The sequence below is a fragment of the Polypterus senegalus genome, chromosome 2 (assembly GCF_016835505.1).
Source record: "Polypterus senegalus isolate Bchr_013 chromosome 2, ASM1683550v1, whole genome shotgun sequence".
Lineage (NCBI taxonomy): Eukaryota > Metazoa > Chordata > Cladistia > Polypteriformes > Polypteridae > Polypterus > Polypterus senegalus.
Genome location: NC_053155.1, coordinates 263,353,565 through 263,373,022, shown reverse-complemented (window position 1 = coordinate 263,373,022; position 19,458 = coordinate 263,353,565). Strand labels below are relative to the sequence as shown.

The following is a 19,458-nucleotide window of genomic DNA, read 5'->3' as shown; positions in this document are numbered from 1 at the left end:
GGAAAAGGTGTAAAATATCTGTAGCAGATCTTAGTGTTACCATTTAAGTTAAGGAGCAGCTGAAAGAAGAAGAAATTTAATTTTAAGAAAAAAAAAATATATAGTTAAGGCAGCTTAGTAATCCCAAATCAAATTTTAATAATGAGGCCAGTGCAATGCAAGTCCTGTTGGATGTTGGACTTTTTAGATGATGGTTTGGAAGAGCCAGTTGTCTATGAGGGCTACATCTGCAAGAGATGCCAGCTGATCCAGCACCTCGAGCTCAGGGTCGCTGAACTGGAGGAGGAGTTGGCTGACCTGCGTTGTAATAGAGAATTGGCGGACTTGGCCCAGGTGTCCTTTAGAGATAGTGTGCACCCCTAAGGTGGCGGGAGGAGATTCCAGACCAGACAGGTAGGAATAGGTGGGTCACGGTCGCAAGGCGTAAGGTAAAGGGTGCACACTGTCCGGGCATCAACCCCAGAATTAGAAGTGTCTAACCGTTATCATGTCCTGGCGGAGCTGGACGGTGACTCTGATAATTCTGAGGTGGTAGGCAGGGTTGAGGAGCCCCAACGGGCCACCTCAAAACCAGTTCCCAAAAAGAGAGGTAGTGATAGTTGGGGACTCAATCATTAGGGGATTGAAGCGCAGGTGTGCTCCAGAGAGAGAGAGTCTCGACGGTGTGTTGCCTTCCGGGAGCACAGGTGGGAGACCTCCTGGAAGGGTGGATAGGCTCTTGGCCAGAGCGGGGTGGATCCAGTTGTCATTGTCCACGTTGGAACAAATGACATACATAAGGGTAGTCTGTCAGTTCTGCGATCCAAATTCAAAGAGTTAGGTACCAAGCTGAGGAGCAGAACTGACAAGGTAGTCTTCTCCGAAGTTCTGCCTGTGCCACGCGCCAGTCCAGGTAAGATTGAGGAGATTAGAAGGCTTAACGCGTGGCTCAAATCTTGGTGCAGGGTAGAAGGGTATAGGTTTATGGGGCATTGGGACTCCTTTTGGAACAGATGGGACCTGTTCCCGTGGCGGGTTACATCTGAACCGGAGGGGCACCAATGTATTGGGGAGGCGTATGTGTAGGCTAGTCGAGGATTGTTTAAACTAGGGAATGGGGGCAGGGAGTTTAGGACAGGCCAGATTTAGATCTATACATGGAAGAACAAACAATGGTGTAGAAATAAAAATGCATAGTAATGTAAATTTTAAGCAAACACGTAAAGATAGAAGGATTAACACATTAAAAATAGCTTGCCTTAATGCTAGAAGTATCAAAAATAAGGTAAGTGAGTTGGAGTTGTATGTAGCAGAGCACAATTATGATATTATAGCAATAACGGAAACCTGGCTAAATAACAAAGATGGGGATGAGTGTAACATAGAGGGATACACATTTTTAGGAAGGATAGACAGAACAGAAAAGGAGGTGGGGTTGCTGTTTATGCCAAACAGGAATTAAATGTAAGTCATCTTCAGTTGGATGATGAGCCCCATCTTAGTGAGGACATGTGGCTTCGCCTGGAAAATATTAGGGAAAAGGTCTCATTTTAGGAGTGTGTTATAGACCACCCAATTCAGACAGTAATTTCAACACACATCTTTTAGTAATATCAAAAGGCAAGTTTACAGGGGATATTATAGTCATGTGGACTTTAATTATCCAAATATTAACTGGGATAACCTTACAGATGGAGGAGCACAAGAGCAGGAGTTTTTAGAAGTAATCAGCGACTGTTTTTAACACAGCATGTTAAAGCACCAACAAGGGGTGAAGCCTATCTGGATTTAGTATTCTGTAATAATCAGGATAGAATTGAGGGTGTAGAGGTGATTGAACCACTAGGGTCAAGTGACCATAATGTAATACAATTCTCAGTATTTTGTAAGAGTACAGATGCAAAGACTAAAATTGTTAAGTTGAACTTTAGTAGGGCTAATTTTGAGCAGATGCGACAAAGTCTAAGTAGGATAGACTGGGATAAGCTTTTAAATGTGGAGACAGTCGAGGAGCAGTGGAACAGGTTTAAAATGTTTTACATGTAATGCAGGACAGATACATACCTAAATTTGGAAGTAATAGGAAACTAAAAAATCTCCACGATGGATTAATAAAGATTTAAAAAGAAGTTGCAAAGGAAAAACTGCTGTATAAGGCATATAAGACTAATGACTGCAAAGAGAACCGTAGCGTATGAGAAAATGAGGGCAACCATTAAGAAGGATATCAGAGAGGCTAAAAGACAGTTGGAGAGGAATATAGCAGATAAGGCGAAAGAAGACCCCAAGAGATTCTTTCAGTATTTTAGTAGTAAAAGAACAGTTAAGGAGGAGGTCAAGTTCATCAGGAATAGTAAAGGGAATTAAAAGATACAGACAATGAAATAGCAGATGCCCTAAACTTACATTTTTCTGAGGTGTTTACAAGTGAGCAAGTGGATAACCTGCCAGAGGTAAACACAACTACTAAGGAGGTACTGAGGGATTTGGAAATTGTAGAGGGAGAAGTGCTGCTCAGATTAAATAAGATGAAATCAAACAAATCACCAGGCCCAGATAATATTTATCCTCGTGTTCTTAAGGAGGCTAGTGAGTACATATATAAACCCTTGACACATATTTTTAGGAAGTCACTGTGCACTGGAGAGATTCCAAAGGACTGGAAAATGGCAAATATCATCCCATTATATAAAAAGGGTGACAGGGCAGATCCAAGCAACTATAGGCCAGTAAGCTTAACAAGCATCACAGGAAAATTAATGGAAGGAATTATTAAGGATAAGATTGAGCAACACATGACAAGGACAGGAGTTATTCTGAACAGTCAGCATGGGTTCAGAAGGGGAGGTCGTGTTTTACTAACATGTTGGAATTCTATGAGGAGGCAACAAAAGGATACGATCAAAGTGGAGCTTATGATATTATTTATCTGGACTTTCAGAAAGCATTTGATAAGGTGCCACATGAGAGGTTGGGCATCAAGTTAAAAGAAGTGGGAATTCAGGGTGATGTTTTTAGATGGGTGCAGAATTGGCTCAGACACAGGAAGCAGAGGGTGATGGTGCGAGGAACCTCATCAGAACTGGCGATGTTAAGAGTGGTGTTCCACAGGGGTCAGTGCTAGGGCCGCTGCTATTTTTAATATATATAAATGATTTAGATAGGAATATAAGTAACAAGCTGGTTAAGTTTGCAGATGATACCAAGATAGGTGGATTAGCAGATAATTTGGAATCCGTTATATCATTACAGAAGGACTTGGATAGCATACAGGCTTGGGCAGATTTGTGGCAGATGAAATTTAATGTCAGTAAATGTAAAGTATTACACATAGGAAGTAAAAATATTAGGTTTGAATACACAATGGGCGGTCGAAAATCGAGAGTACACCTTATGAGAAGGATTTAGGAGTCATAGTGGACTCCAAGCTATCAACTTCCAAACAGTGTTCAGAAGCCATTAAGAAGGCTAACAGAATGTTAGGTTATATAGCACGATCTGTGGAGTACAAGTCCAAGGAGGTTATGCTCAACCTTTATAATGCACTGGTGAGGCCTCATCTTGAGTACTGTGTGCAGTTTTGGTCTCCAGGCTACAAAAAGGACATAGCAGCACTAGAAAAGGTCCAGAGAAGAGCGACTAGGCTGATTCCAGGTCTACAGGGGTTGAATTATGAGGAAAGATTAAAAGAGCTGAGCCTTTACAGTTTAAGCAAAAGAAGATTAAGAGGTGACATGATTGAAGTGTTTAAAATTATGAAGGGAATTAGTACAGTGGATCGAGACTTGTATTTTAAAATGAGCTCATCAAGAACACGGGGACACAGTTGGAAACTTGTTAAGGGTAAATTTCGCACAAACATTAGGAAGTTTTTCTTTACACAAAGAACGATAGACACTTGGAATAAGTTACCAAGTAGTGTGGTAGACAGTAAGACGTTAGGGACTTTCAAAACTCGACTTGATGTTTTCTTGGAGGAAGCAAGTGGATAGGACTGGCGAGCTTTGTTGGGCTGAATGGCCTGTTCTCGTCTAGATTGTTCTAATTCTAATTCTAATTTTTTTGCTGCCTTCTCAATTGTGTAATTCGGTTTTTGTTCAGCACTCTTTGGAACTGTTGCTTTTTGTCTGTGCACTGCGTCAGTTCACGGAGCCGCCGGTGTACATGCATCGAAGGTTCCCAGCTGTGCTGGTGCCATCTCGTGTGATGTCCACGGCTGTATGTAATGTTAGCTAAGACCCAGCACTTAAAAGTTTCTCTCGCAGTTTTGCTGAGTTTGTGCCACCCTGACCATCTCATCTTCCTCTGCATAAGCACAGTCCTTCACCCATGAATATTTAGCGGCAATGTTTCTATTGGATTGCCGCTGACGGACGGCCTTATATGGGCAGGCACTAAATTACGTGGGAGGCGTAACTCCGCCTCCCACGGGCATCGAGCAGAAGTCTATTATAGTATATGGACAAAAAAATAGGTTCCAGTTATGACCATTACGCATAGAACTTCGAAATGAAACCTGCCCAACTTTTGTAAGTAAGCTGTAAGGAATGAGCCTGCCAAATTTCAGCCTTCTACCTACACGGGAAGTTGGAGAATTAGTGATGAGTCAGTGAGGGCTTTGCCTTTTATTAGTACAGATATATTCATATCTACATATACAGTATATACATATATATATGTATATATATATATATTAGGGGTGGGACTCGATTAAAAAAATTAACCTAATTAATTAGAGGCTTTGTAATTAATTAATCTTGATTAATCGTATGTAATCGCACAAGAAAATTTGCCCCAAAGCGCAAATGTTTTATTTAATTTAAAAGGGTTTTAGTCGGCGACAGAATCAAATAATATACATGGATATGAATATTGTAAACTCAAGCTCTTTTAATTTCTGAAAAAAAAAACATTTAAACTGCATTTCAATTCAAAACAGAAACAAAAATATCATCCCTGGCTAAAATTGGGCAGACTTAAAAATAAAGTGGTATTTTAAGTACTTTAAGTACATTTTTTAGAATGGTATTGTCTTTAAATAATAATAATAAAAATTTCAACATAAAGTGCAGTTTTTCTTCTTAAAAAAATAAGGCAGAAACATAAAAGGTAATTTGACCAGCTTCACCTTTAAACTCTGAGAAACCTTAGCCAAAATTATTTTGTACATTAGGCTAAAACAGTTTGATCATTTAACATTTTGTAATTAGATGCAATTAGAATTACTAACGGTCACGGAAGTCCAATGATCCCCAGTAAGAGCCACAAAGTCCGCTATCTGAAATGCATCCAATTTTGCTTGCTTTTCAGTGTCATAAAGCTGTTGAATTTTACTTAAAATAGTCTTTCGGCACGGCAGTTGGAAAGTTGGATCACCTGACGCTAACTGTAGGACATTTTCTCACCCTCTATCTTCCACCACTGTTAGTGGTCTACAGTTCAAAGCAATCCATTTTGCGAGAGAATTTGTAAGTTTGTAAGATGTTGACTTACTAATTTTCATCCTGAAGCCAGTCATTTCATCAGGTTTGGGCTGCCGACACCTTTTGTTGGTACTCAAACTCGTACTGCTAGTGCTAACAGCATACACAGTTTCTGTGCTCGCTGTAACATGTTTTGCATTTAGATGGTACCGTAAGGTTGAAGTGCTTAAGTGGTATGCAAACTCCTTTTTGCACAGTTTGCACAAAACCACGCTTTTATCAAGGCTTCCGTCGGGTAGTCTTTTGAAATGAAATTTGTCTCTGATCAGTCCTAGCAACGCGCTGTCTTCCGACCATTTTTCTAGCTCTGATGTGTGCATCAATATAATCGATGTACCAGGAAATCATGCATTGACAAAAGTTCCCCTTTGCTTGGAATGCAAAGTGTGACTAAGTACGTTATTTTTTTTTAACGCGTTATGGAATACATGCATCAAAGCTTCTCAGCTGTGCTTGTGCTAAGAAAAGGAAACATTTTAAAAATAACGTAACACGATTGTCAATGTAATAGTTTTGTGACTGTTATGAGTTTTGCTGTCATCACGGATTTGATTATCATTATTTCTTTCAATCAGGTTCGTATTTGGAGGATGTGTTGTGTTCAAGTTATATTCCGTGTTTGTCAACCGTTGTAAAGATAACAGGTTTCATTCATCGAAGTGTTCACCATCCAAATTGGTACTCGTGAATCTAAGATGTTTAACAGGCATTCCCGGTATTAAGTGGTGGATTTGCCTGCGAATATTTAGCGGTAGCGTGTGTATGAACTTTATTTAATCTTTTCCAGTCCTGCAAAGTCAGTTGACGTGAGCTGCTTGGAGTACATGCATCAAAGCTTCTCAGCTGTGCTCGTGCTATCTTGTGCGATCTCGCGATGTCCACGGGTTTATTTAATGTTAGCTAAGACCCGGCACTTAAAAGTTTCTTGCTACAGCAATTTTAACTCCATTACAAAGTGATCCAAAGTCTCGTTTATACCTCGTGTCTTCTCATTAAACTTGTATCTCGCGAATAACGTATTTGTCTTAGGCATGACAACAGGCAGCGGGAGCGTGTCTATAAACTTAATTTAAACTTACGGTTTACACAGTGCTTTGTTTCCGCAGTAGCTGCACTTATGAATATGCTTGTATGCGTCACTCGCTTGATATTCTTTTGCTGCCTTCTCAAGTGTGAAATGCGTTTTTTGTTTAACGCTCTTTGGAGCTCTTCCTTGTTCTCTACTTACTTACGTAGGAGGCGTGATGCTGCGGCACGCAACTCCGCCTCACGCGGTGACCGAGCTGCCGGCTATGGCCGTATATAGTGTTGAAAGTAGGTTCCAGTTATGACCGTTAAGCATAGAATTTCGAAATGAAACCTGCTTAACTCTTGTAAGTAAGCTGTAAGGAATGAGCCTGCCAAATTTCAGCCTTCCACCTATGCGGGAAGTTGGAGAATTAGTGATGAGTGAGTGAGTCAGTGAGGGCTTTGCCTTTTATTAGTATAGATATATGTTTGTGTACCTTGCATAACTGAATAACCCTTAATGGCACAATAACAATTCAATACATTTACATAGAGAGATACTTTATAAATTCCAAGGAGAAATTCACATGCTCCAGCAGCAGCATACTAATAAAAAACAATATTAAATTAAAGAGTGATAAAAATGCAGGTAAAACAGACAATAACTTTGTATAATGTTAATGTTTCCCCCCCAGGTGGAACTGTAGAGTTGCATAGTGTGGGGGAGGAATGATCTTCTCAGTCTGTCAGTGGAGCAGGACAGTGACAGCAGTCTGTTGCTGAAGCTGCTCCTCTGTCTGGAGATGATACTGTTCATTGGATGCAGTGGATTCTCCATGACTGACAGGAGCCTGCTCTGCGCCCGTCGCTCTGCTACGGATGTCAAACTGTTCAGCTCCATGCCTACAATAGAGCGTGCCTTTCTCACCAGTTTGTCCAGGAGTGAGGTGTCCTTCTTCTTTATGCTGCCTCCCCAGCACACCACCACGTAGAAGAGGGCACTCGCCATAACCATCTGATAAAATATCTGCAGCATCTTATTGCAGATGTTGAAGGACGCCAGTCTTCTTAGGAAGTATAGTTGGCTCTGTCCTCTCTTGCACAGAGCATCAGTATTGGCAGTCAGTCCAATTTATCATCCAGCTGCACTCCCAGGTATTATATGTCTGCACCCTCTCCACACAGTCGCCTCTGATAATCATGGGGTCCAGGAGGGGCCTGTGTCTCCTAAAATCCACTACCAGCTTCTTGGTTTTGCTGGTGTTCAGGTGTAAGTGATTTGAGTCACACCATTTAACAAAGTCCTTGGTTAAGTTGCTATACTCCTCCTCCTGCCCACTCCTGATGCAGCCCACGATAAAAGTGCCATCAGTGAACTTTTGCACATGGCAGGACTCCGAGTTGTATTGGAAGTCCAATGTACAGTGGGTACGAAAAGTATTTAGACCCCCTTCAATTTTTCACTCTTTGTTATATTGCAGCCATTTGCTAAAATCATTTAAATTATTTTTTTTCCTCATTAATGTACACACAGCACCCCATATTGACAGACAAAAAAAAATTTTTTTAAATTGTTGCAGATTTATTAAAAAAGAAAAACTGAAATATCACATGGTCCTAAGTATTCAGACCCTTTGCTCAGTATTTAGTAGAAGCACCCTTTTGAGCTAATACAGCCATGAGTCTTCTTGGGAAAGATGCAAGAAGTTTTTCACACCTGGATTTGGGGTTCCTCTGCCATTCCTCCTTGCAGATCCTCTCCAGTTCTGTCAGGTTGGATGGTAAATGTTGGTGGACAGCCATTTTAAGGTCTCTCCAGAGATGCTCAATTGGGTTTAAGTCAGAGCTCTGGCTGGGCCATTCAAGAACAGTCACAGAGTTGTTGTGAAGCCATTCCTTCGTTATTTTAGCTTATTTTAGCTAAGATTCTCTGGTCTGATGAGATCAAGATAGAACTTTTTGGCCTTAATTCTAAGCGGTATGTGTGGAGACAACCAGGCACTGCTCATCACTTGTCCAATACAGTCCCCACAGTTAAGCATGGCGGTGGCAGCATCATGCTGTGGGGGTGTTTTTCAGCTGCAGGGACAGGATGACTGGTTGCAATCGAGGGAAAGATGAATGCGCCAAGTACAGGGATATCCTGGACAAAACCTTCTCCAGAGTGCTAAGGACCTCAGACTGGGCCGAAGGTTTACCGTCCAACAAGACAATGACCCTAAGCACACAGCTAAAATAACGAAGGAGTGGCTTCAAAACAACTCTGTGACTGTTCTTGAATGGCCCAGCCAGAGCCCTGACTTAAACCCAATTGAGCATCTCTGGAGAGACCTAAAAATGGCTGTCCACCAACGTTTACCATCCAACCTGACAAAACTGGAGAGGATCTGCAAGGAGGAATGGCAGAGGATCTCCAAATCCAGGTGTAAGAAACATGTTGCATCTTTCCCAAAAAGACTCATGGCTGTATTAGCTCAAAGGGGTGCTTCTACTAAATACTGAGCAAAGGGTCTGAATACTTAGGACCATGTGATATTTCAGTTTTTCTTTTTTAATAAATCTGTAACAATTTTTCTGTCTGTCAATATGGGGTGCTGTGTGTACATTAATGAGGGGAAAAAAATAATTTAAATGATTTTAGCAAATGGCTGCAAAATAACAGAGAGTGGAAAATTGAACGGGGTCTGAATACTTTCCGTACCCACTGTATATAGGCTGAACAGGACTGGAGAAAGTACAGTTCCCTGCGGCGCTCCTGTGTTGCTGACCACAATGTCAGAACTGCAGTTCCTGAGACCTACATACTGAGGTCTGTCTGTAAGATAGTCCACGATCCATGCCACCAGGTATGAATCTACTCTTATCTCTGTCAGCTTGTCCCTAAGGAGCAGAAGTTGGATGGTGTTGAAGGCGCTAGAGAAGTCCAGAAACATAATTCTTACAGCACCACTGCCTCTGTCCAAGTGGGAGAGGTATAGGTGTAGCATATAGATGATGGCATCCTTTGCTCCCATCCTCTCCTGATATACGAACTGCAGAGGGTCAAGGGTGTGGCGGACCTGCGGCCTCAGGTGGTGAAGCAGCAGCCACTACATGGTCTTCATCACATGTGACGTCAGAGCAACAGGCCGAAGTCATTCAGCTCACTAGGACGTGATACCTGTGGGACTGGGGTGATGCAAGATGTTTTCCAAAGCCTCGGGACCCTCCCCTGTTCCAGGCTCAGGTTGAAGATGCGCTGTAGAGGACTCACCAGCACCAGCGCACAGGCCTTCAGCAGTTGTGGCAATACTCCATCTGGACCCACTGCTTTGCTGGCACGAAGTCTCCTCTGCTCTCTGCTCACCTGTGCTGCTGTAATTGTGGGTGGGGATGCTGGTATCAGCAGAAGGATGGGTGGAGGGTGCAGTACTCCGAGGTGAGAGTGGGTTAGGGTGGTCAAACCTGTTAAAGAATTTGTTCATTTGGTTTGCTCTCTCCATGTCTCTTTTGATGGTGGCACCCCTCTTTGAGCTGCAGCCAGTGATGATCTTCATCCCATCCCACACTTCCTTCATGCTGTTATTCTTCAACTTCTGCTCTAGGTTTCTCCTGTACTGCTCCTTTGCCGCCCTGAGCTGGACTCAGAGTTACTTCTGCATGTGCTTGATCTCATGCTGATCACCGCCTTTAAAAGCCCTTTTCTTCTGGTTCAAAAGGCCCTTGATGTCACTTGTAATCCATGGCTTGTTTATGGTCACTACGGTATTTGAACTTAATAATCTTTGTGTGGGAAAATTTCCTCATGTTTGGGTATTTTTCCTCTTTGAATAAGTTCCAAAACTGTCCAAGAGCCCCAGACTTTAGCTGAATGTCATCCTGTATTGTCAAAATCTCAAACTCCTCCACTGTAGAGGAGTTTTAGATGAAACAGTGTTGCAATTTTTGATATGAGTGATTTACCCTCAACATCTTCCCTAAATGGATAGCACATAAATGTGGCAATTGGCTCAAGTAAAGCAAAGTCTTGAAACCGTCTGACAATTTTCAATCTGATAAAGTCTGACAGATAATTTTCAATCTGCTCTGTGTAGCATATGCTGTCAAGTTGCGCACACGCCTTCCATTGTGTCTCCAGCTCTGACGCGAGGTTTTGGATGTTCCCCAAATCATGGCACTGCAGCTTTGAGGACAGATGTTGCATTTTTCGTTTGAAAGCATTAAATGAGCTAATCATATTGACCATGGTTTTGTCTTTTCCTTGCAGCTGTAAATTTAGCTCATTCATCATGTTGGCCAGATTGGTAAAAAATGCCAAGTCTAGCAGCCGTTGATCGTCATTAAGTTGCTTGTATTCTGCATGTTTAATAACAAGCCAGAGGTCTCGAAATCTCAGCAGGAATTTTCCCCTAGCCATCTGCCTCAACGAAGGCCTCTTTTATCATCTCTCCATCTTGGAAGGACTTCTTATGCTTAATAATCGAGTGACTCACCTGGAAAGATGCTTTGGTGTTTGCCTTTGCTTTTGAATTCAGCCGATTAACTGCGATTTTATTTCCCTCACTTTTTTCTTTCTCAGATCGCCTTTTGGAAGGAAGTCAGTTTCGTAGTTTTTATGAACAGTTCGAAAGTGGCTTTCCACATTTTCCTTCTTTAGAATAGCAATGATAGATTGACAGATCAGACAAACGCACTTCAATGGTGACATTGTGAGGAAAAAAAAATTCCTCTTCCAATTCCACATGTCCAGCCCCTCCCTACCAATTTTTTTTCATATCTCTTCTTTAGTCGATTTAAATTGGAAGGCTAACTAGATCACTTAGATAGCCGGAGTTTTGCAGTAGCTTGCGCGTTTGATCATCTGTGTGGGATCACCCCTGTGTTATAATAAAAGAGATTTCATACAGGCCGCCTTGTATGTCAGTTATGTGGCAAATGCCATAGGGAGGATAAATGATAGACTAACATCTAAAAAAGTTTTTTTTGAATGCAACGCGATCTATTTGTATTACTTTTCTGATCTACTGGTCGATCACGATTGACATATTGGGCACCCCTGCTGTAGACTGTTCACAAAGCTTGGTAGTGCTGATGGAGATGCCATTGTATCCTTTTCATTTCCAGGAAACAGTGAAGTCTATCATGTTTGTATTGTTCTTTCAAGTCCAAGAATAAAGTGTGTTTAAAAGGAATTTTTTGTGTAACTCTGGACTTGAAATGTGAAAATATAAAGAAAAGGTAGTGTGAGCTCTTCCTAGCTAGATGCAATAGGTAGATTCAGTGCTATCCATCTCTCTTCTGCATTAAGGAGGTTCTCTGTATAATGATCAAACTGTAAAATTCGGTAGAACCATACCTCACTACTTCTGGTCTTTGAAAGAAGTGGTTTTTAGCCAGGGCATTTTCTAAGCTATGTACAGTAAATGAGCTAATAGGTGTGTTCAGATTTTTTAGAGTAAAGATTTGTTTATATACGGTATATTAAAATTTACTTGAAACGGTTTTGGAATTTAGGTCAAATATTCACTGAAATAATGATGATTATGTCTAAGCTAAGGTTAGGTTAAGGTGAACCTTGTCAACTGCTTGTGCTACTACTGGATTAAGGCCTTCCACCCATATCAGATATTAAAGATCATCTTGTTTCGATGTGCATGTAATAGGAGGCATGGTCTAACAGTGCTTGAGTCATGTGTCATTTTTTTTTCTTCATTTGTGAGGACAACTTAAGTCCTATAATTTCTGTTTTAAAAGTAGTATTCATGCATACTGATTTTGCCTATATATATAATTTATATAATATATATAATTTACTAGAACCTACCGCCACACACCAGTAATCTCTGAGTTGTGGGTACGGAAAGTATTTAGACCCCCTTCAATTTTTCACTCTTTGTTATATTGCAGCCATTTGCTAAAATCATTTAAATTAATTTTTTTCCTCATTAATGTACACACAGCACCCCATATTGACAGACAAAAAAAAGAATTTTTAAAATTGTTGCAGATTTATTAAAAAAGAAAAACTGTAATATCACATGGTCCTAACTATTCAGACCCTTTGCTCAGTATTTAGTAGAAGCACCCTTTTGAGCTAATACAGCCATGAGTCTTCTTGGGAAAGATGCAACAAGTTTTTCACACCTGGATTTGGGGTTCCTCTGCCATTCCTCCTTGCAGATCCTCTCCATTTCTTTCAGGTTGGATGGTAAACGTTGGTGGACAGCCATTTTTAGGTCTCTCCAGAGATGCTCAATTGGGTTTAAGTCAGGGCTCTGGCTGGGCCATTCAAGAACAGTCACAGAGTTGTTGTGAAGCCACTCCTTCGTTATTTTAGCTGTGTGCTTAGGGTCATTGTCTTGTTGGACGGTAAACCTTCGGCCCAGTCTGAGGTCCTTAGCACTCTGGAGAAGGTTTTTTTTCCAGGATATCCCTGTACTTGGCCGCATTCATCTTTCCCTCGATTGCAACCAGTCGTCCTGTGCCTGCAGCTGAAAAACACCACCATTGAAACTGATTTTGCCTCCATAGCACTATCTCCGAAAATATAATTTACTAGAACCTACTGCCACACACCAGTAATCTCTGAGTTGCTTGTAAATTTCTGCCATAATGTTTCCCAAATTAGAAGAGGGATTCAACTCTCCTATTTATTATAGTTTGTTTTTGTTCAGGTTCAAAAAATGATTAGTTACAGACAATATATGTTCATAGCAAAGTCACTTGTATTTTGTAATATGTATAATTAAGAGGTTATGTTATTGTTTTTAGGAACTCTTTCCCTGGGATCATCCTTACTATAGTGGAGTGTTGCGTGCTGAAAGGTAAGTAATTTTAAAATTACATAAAAGCAAAGCAAAGCTTTCAAGTGCCTTTTTTAATGTCACAGTATCATAACTGAAATCAGAGTGGACATTCTTTACAACAAATTCCCAGGAGCAAATAACATCGATGCAAAAATGCTTTAGGAGGTTAGTGAGTACATATATAAACCATTGAATGCCAGTTAATGTAAGGTACACATGGGAAATAAAAGTATTAAATTTCAATAAAAAATTGAAGTTTTGCAACATGAAAAGAACATTTCATGAGAAGGACCTAGGGAGGACACTTCAGCTATAGAACACACTTATGAGGCATCGTCATGAAATACTGTTTGCAGTTTTGGTACACGTTACCAAGAAGACATAGCTGCACTAGAAAAAGTCCAGGGAAGAGTGACTAGGTTGATTCTGAGACTGACATTCCAACATTACATCAATATAGAAATATAGAAAACAATATAGAAAACAAACATCCAGTTATTTTAGACCTTATGGAAAGTTTCTCAGTCTTGACAGAAACTGATCCACCTCTCATTCATCTCAACCTCATTTGGGTCGGGAGTTTTATGAGTTCATCAAAGTTGACCTTTCTGCTCCTAACAATATACAATTTTTTTTACATTTTCCTTCAACATCTGGGGCAACATCCCAACTACTCTTCTTGAAATTTTGAACAGTTTTCTAGAAGCTCTTGGGTTTTGCCCATAAGTTATTCCCACTCACACATGTGCCTTTGTTTTAGCCATGATTGCAGCTTCTGCCTCAGTTTAATTCAGAGATGCTTCTGCCGGAGTTGATCAACTTGCTTTTACAGGTTCCATGCACCTTTTTGCCAGAGTCTCTTTCAGTTACCTCTAGATCTTGAGTTGCGTCAATGCAAACTTCCTGTTTGTGATCTCCCTTTAAAAAGAAAAGCTCTTCATCATTCAGAGATATTAATTTGATATTACCAAAATAAACTAAATAAAGTTATTTTTTGGTTGCCTGACACAATTCGCCACCAAGTTGTACACACCAGGCATGAGCAAACGCATTGGAGTGAGTTTGGCGAAAAGTACAGAACACTGAACTCATTGAGGTCAATGGGGAAGGAGGAACTGTTTTGAGTGGATTATAATTATGCATTGGCCTTTTAAGTCTCACCAAAGGCTAGGGAAGCATCTAACAACTATGCTAGATGATTACTGTGACCAAAAATGTACTAACCACTGCACAATTGTGCCTCAAACAACAAAAGGTGTATATGGAATGATAACCACAAATGAAATACAACAAATAGTCACAAATCAGCAATAAGTAAAAATAAATAAATAAATAATTGCGTGTTCAGGGCACTGATTAGACATGCCTTGCAGCATTTCTGAAGTTTCACTGTACACACTTTATTTCTGATCTATCTGTGCAGATGTTTCTCACTTTTTTCTTCCATCAAGAAGATAGAAGTGCCTTGTAAATCGTATAAATCTTTAGTTATTATTTTACAGGGTCTCGTGTTTTCTGATTCTGGGTTTTGGGGGTTCAGGTTCCTTTAAAGTTCGTTTTGATTCCTGCATAACTAATTGTGCATGCATTCAGCCAGCATGTGCTATTAACCATGTGTTGTGACAAGTGGGTGAGAGCACAGGGGTCAGAGTTGTTTACTCGCAAGCAGTGGTTGATTTTTGCTGGCATTGTGCATGGCGATATATATCTGTTTGAGATTCATAATTTCAGCAAAAATGTATGTGTACTATGCATACCCACAGAACCTGAGATAGCTGAAAGTTCTGCACATGTGCGATCCTCATCCAGCATAGCCCTGTGATGCCATGGTGGTCTCGCAGAGTGTCACAGGGTTTGGGAATAAAGAGTACAAAATGTACTTAAACTGGCCACATGGCAGAGTTTCAGGAAATAATTTAATAAACGTGGTCTCCAGCAAACCCAATAAATTCATTACAAAAAACAGTTTGTCGAATTTTGCCGATCAATCCTAGTAATCATTTGACAGTGTAGCTTATCTTTTTATCCAAGTGTCCAGATTGTCAGAGAAATATAGTTTCAGATCAGATGACTCAAGTACAAAATCTATCAAAGGCATTTTTACCAAGGTGCCCCGGTATCATTTACAGTTATAAACAATCTATGTTTAAAAATAGTTTGTTATGGGTGAAATTTGTGCTCCTTTAAATAACTTTTCCTCAGAGGTACTGGAGTACAGGCTGAGGAGGTGACAGCCTTGTAAGCAGTGAACACTGCTTAAGGAGGCTGGGTATTTTGAACATGTTTTAGCATATTAATTAAATTAAAAGTTCAACATTTTCTCTTTGTACTGCAGTGAACCTTCAAATACAGTGTAAGGCTTTCAGCCCTGGTCTTGTTACTGTCATTTATCTGCTTGAATCACTTCTGTTGGGCAACTCCATGTTAGTCAAGAAACAAAACGGTTTGTAGACATTTGCTTGATTGTATGCAGAAGGTACTTTCACATCTTCTTTTGGTTCCTCATTACTGAAATTAGTGTTTTGTGTCATGCGAATCGCTTGAAAAGCAATATGCTTAAATTACATATTTTGGATGCCAGCTACATAAGGCTTGTACAGGCTGAGCCACACAGGACTGTGCGTCTCAACTGGCCATCACATGCTTGTTGAAGAATATTACTTCCACTCCTAGGCCTAGCTCTAAAAATGTGTCATTTTATCCTTGTTCCAGGTGAGATTTTCCTTTTATTTTCTCTGAAGTACCACAAAATTGGTTCTCTGTTTGTGTCTCTTCTCTTCTTAGATAGACTGACAAACAAGATAGATGGATAGAAAGACTTTGTTTGTCCCAAGGGGAAATATAGATTTTACATAAGCTCAAGAAAAACAGAAATATAACAAACAACAACAACCCCTCTCCAACACACATGAGAATTACAATAAAGACAAAAAAGCAGTTAAAGTGAAGCAGTGAAGAAACAACAGTAGCATTTCTTAAAACAACTATTTGTGGGCTGAAGGTATTCAATAATGGTATGTCATAGAGAAGATGTACAGTGATCCCTCGCTATATCGCGCTTTGACTTTCGCAGCTTCACTCCATCGCGGATTTTAAATGTAAGCATATCTAAATATATATCATGGATTTTTCGCTGGTTCGCAGATTTCTGCGGACAATGGGTCTTTTAATTTATGCTACATGCTTCCTCAGTTGGTTTGCCCAGTTGATTTCATACAAGGGACGCTATTGGCAGATGGCTGAGAAGCAACCCAATCAGAGCACTTAATACATATTAAATAAAACTCCTCAATGATATACGATTTGCTTCCCGCGTAGTGCTTGATTGTTTGCTTTTCTCTGTCTCTCTCACTCTCTCTGCCTGACAGAGGGGGTGTGAGCAGAGGGGCTGTTTGAACAGAAGCTGGATACGGACGCTCCTCTAAAAAATGCCGATTTATCGCGGTTCTTCGGCATACTTAAAATCCCAAAAGCACGTTTTGATTTTTTGATTGTTTGCTTTTCTCTTGCTCTCTCTCTCTCTCTCTGACAATCTCTGCTCCTGACACGCATTCTTTGAAGAGGAAGATATGTTTGCATAATATATGTTCGTAATGACTGTCAGTTTTGCCTTCAGTTTCCTCCATTATTAACTTTAGAAGCTTGTGTCCCATAACTGAGCCTGCATTCTTAATTAGCTTGTTGATTCATTGAGCCTCTCCTGAAGTGATGTTATAATCCGAAGAAAACTGGCTATCACAGAATTATAGAACATTTTAAGAGTATCGCTACTCAAATTAAAGTAGCACAGTCTTCTAAGAAAAAGTTCCCTCCTCTGCCCTTTTGTACAAGTACAGTATGTAACTTCTCTGTGTTTTGAGACCAGTCCCACTTGTCACTGATGGGGACCTCCAAGTACTTGTAGCAGTGTACCACCTCCACACCCACTCCCCGAATAGTGATGGGATGTACAGACTCCTTGGTGCAGTGAAAGCAAATAACCTTGGTTTTGATGAAGTTCAGTTGCAGACAATTCTCTTTACACCAAGAACTACACTGTTTCTTAACCCCCTTGCCAAATTCACCCTATTAATGCAAAATCATTGGCGACAAATTTTCCAAGGGTGAGCCTACCAGCAGTGCACTGTTTTTGTAAGTACAGCTTTAAAAAAATGTTGCAATTGTAGAAAGAATTGAAGACAAAATAAAGAGTTTAAACTAATTGTATCAGAAGCTCTTTGTGCTTGCTGTAAAATGTTTCACAGTAGATAGCGTAACAATTAGTTAATGGTTGCCATAGACATATCAATAAACATTCATTGTCATTGAAACGATATTGGACCTTCACATTCAAGTTACAGATTTGGCTTGTCTTCTTTTTAAACATATTTTATATTGTTTAATATGAATTAATAATTTTAATAATATAATATTTAAGATATCAAAATCGTTATTTTTTTATTTAAGAGTCTGTACTTTTTATGTAGGCATTTTTTTCTCTTCTACATAAAAGAGAAAAAAGGGTTCAGTTTAGTAGTTAATTAATTTACCACTAATACCAAGCTGAACATTTGAAAACATTTGCATAAATGTTTATGTAAATCTCTCTGTCCTTCCATTTACTGAACCTAGGATTCATTCACATTCAAAGTTGTGGCAAGCTGGAGTCCCTCCTCTCAGTCATGGGTGTAAGACGCTAAAAAGGACGTTGGTTCATCTCAGGGCACAGTCACTCACACCATGTCACTTTTAAATCACCACTCATTCTCACACAAATGTAAACAAAGGATTTGCATCAGTGTTCTGGAGCTGAGAGAAAGTAGCACTAACCACAGTTAAATTTTTCATTTTGGAGTTCATTATAAATATGACAAAAGTAATTAAAGAATATATTAGAGTTCTGATTTTTTTAATCAATACTACTGTACTATTTCTGCTACTACTAATAATAATGGTAATAATAATAATAATACATAGTAACCTACTGCAGAAAATGTATGGAAGATAAGTACCTGGTCAGATTTTTTAGGACTGAGGAGGTTGTTTTAATGTTGGGCAAAAGACTGTGAGTCTGTGGTGATTATTAAATGACTACTGAACAGGGGTTGTTTCCTTGGATATTTTGACAAAGTTCAGATTGACAGCTTTCTAGTTTTAAAAGCTCTCTTCGTAATACAAAAAATAAAAGACATTTTTTAGAGTAGTTATATATCTAGATTAAATTGTTGAATTTTTGCTTCGGTTGGTCTTTTATTTAAAATAGTCAAGAGATGTTCTGCAAATAAATGTTACCGTATATATACTGCTTCTTCCTAGCAGTGCATGCTCCCAACCTCCTCCTGCTAACCCTAAAATTGTTGTTGAAAATTTTTAAAACAAAACTTCAGAAACAGAACAAAGGCCATTACTGTATTATGTAACCACTAGGTGGAGACATTATACAGTACATATAGTCTTTTATAAATATGGTGAACATATTTATATTTAAAAAAATTTTCATAGCTTTTAAGTAAATCATTTATTTCAAAAGTAGGAGGAAATAATTAAAAATAAGCTGACAGCATGACAGTGGTGAAATTTTAATGAGTTATCATTGATTAGAGAAAACATAAAGTGGTGACTGTTAACTTCAAGGAAATGATAGAAGGATGAGAAGAGTAGGCAAATTAATAGATAGGTAATGGATTTAATGATGTTGGTAGGCTAGCTGATAACAATCCTGGTATTAATTTGCAATATTATATGAAATGATGACAGCCTATCACAAGGGGTGGGGAGATTCAGTCCTGGAGGGTCACAGTGGCAGCAGATTTTTGTTCCAACTCAATTGCTTAATAAAAAGCACTTATTGCTCAAGTAACACTTCTGCTTCACTTTAGTTGTCTCGCTCGTTAAGATTTTTAACCCTTATTGCTTATTTTAGTCTTAAACAGCTGTAGTCTTGGTTTTTAATTGTTCCTTATTAGCAATAAAATGAAATGACAAAAGAAACCAGCATTTCTCCATTTAGCTTGTTTCCATTTACACCTGTGTGGATTTATCATGCACTATTGGGTTTAATTAAATACTTGGAAGGAAAGTGAAGAGAAAAAAGTGAAGCATTGAGAATAACTCATCTGTTTTAGACTTCAAATCATTTGTACGATATCCTTAGAAAGGAAATAAAATCTAGGATATGAGAATGGCCTGACATGGCAGAGTTAAAGCACTAGCAAGCCATGAAA

At 39.5% G+C, this 19,458-nt stretch overlaps 1 protein-coding gene across 1 annotated transcript in view; it reads left to right on the top strand.

Moving 5' to 3' along the window:
* Window positions 1-19,458, top strand: part of LOC120523821 (mitochondrial intermediate peptidase-like) — a 178,980-nt gene that overhangs the window by 35,254 nt on the left and 124,268 nt on the right. The window contains exon 10 of the mRNA XM_039745453.1: window positions 13,221-13,273. Coding sequence (XP_039601387.1) covers window positions 13,221-13,273 — 53 coding nt within the window. The remainder of the gene's footprint in view (window positions 1-13,220; window positions 13,274-19,458) is intronic.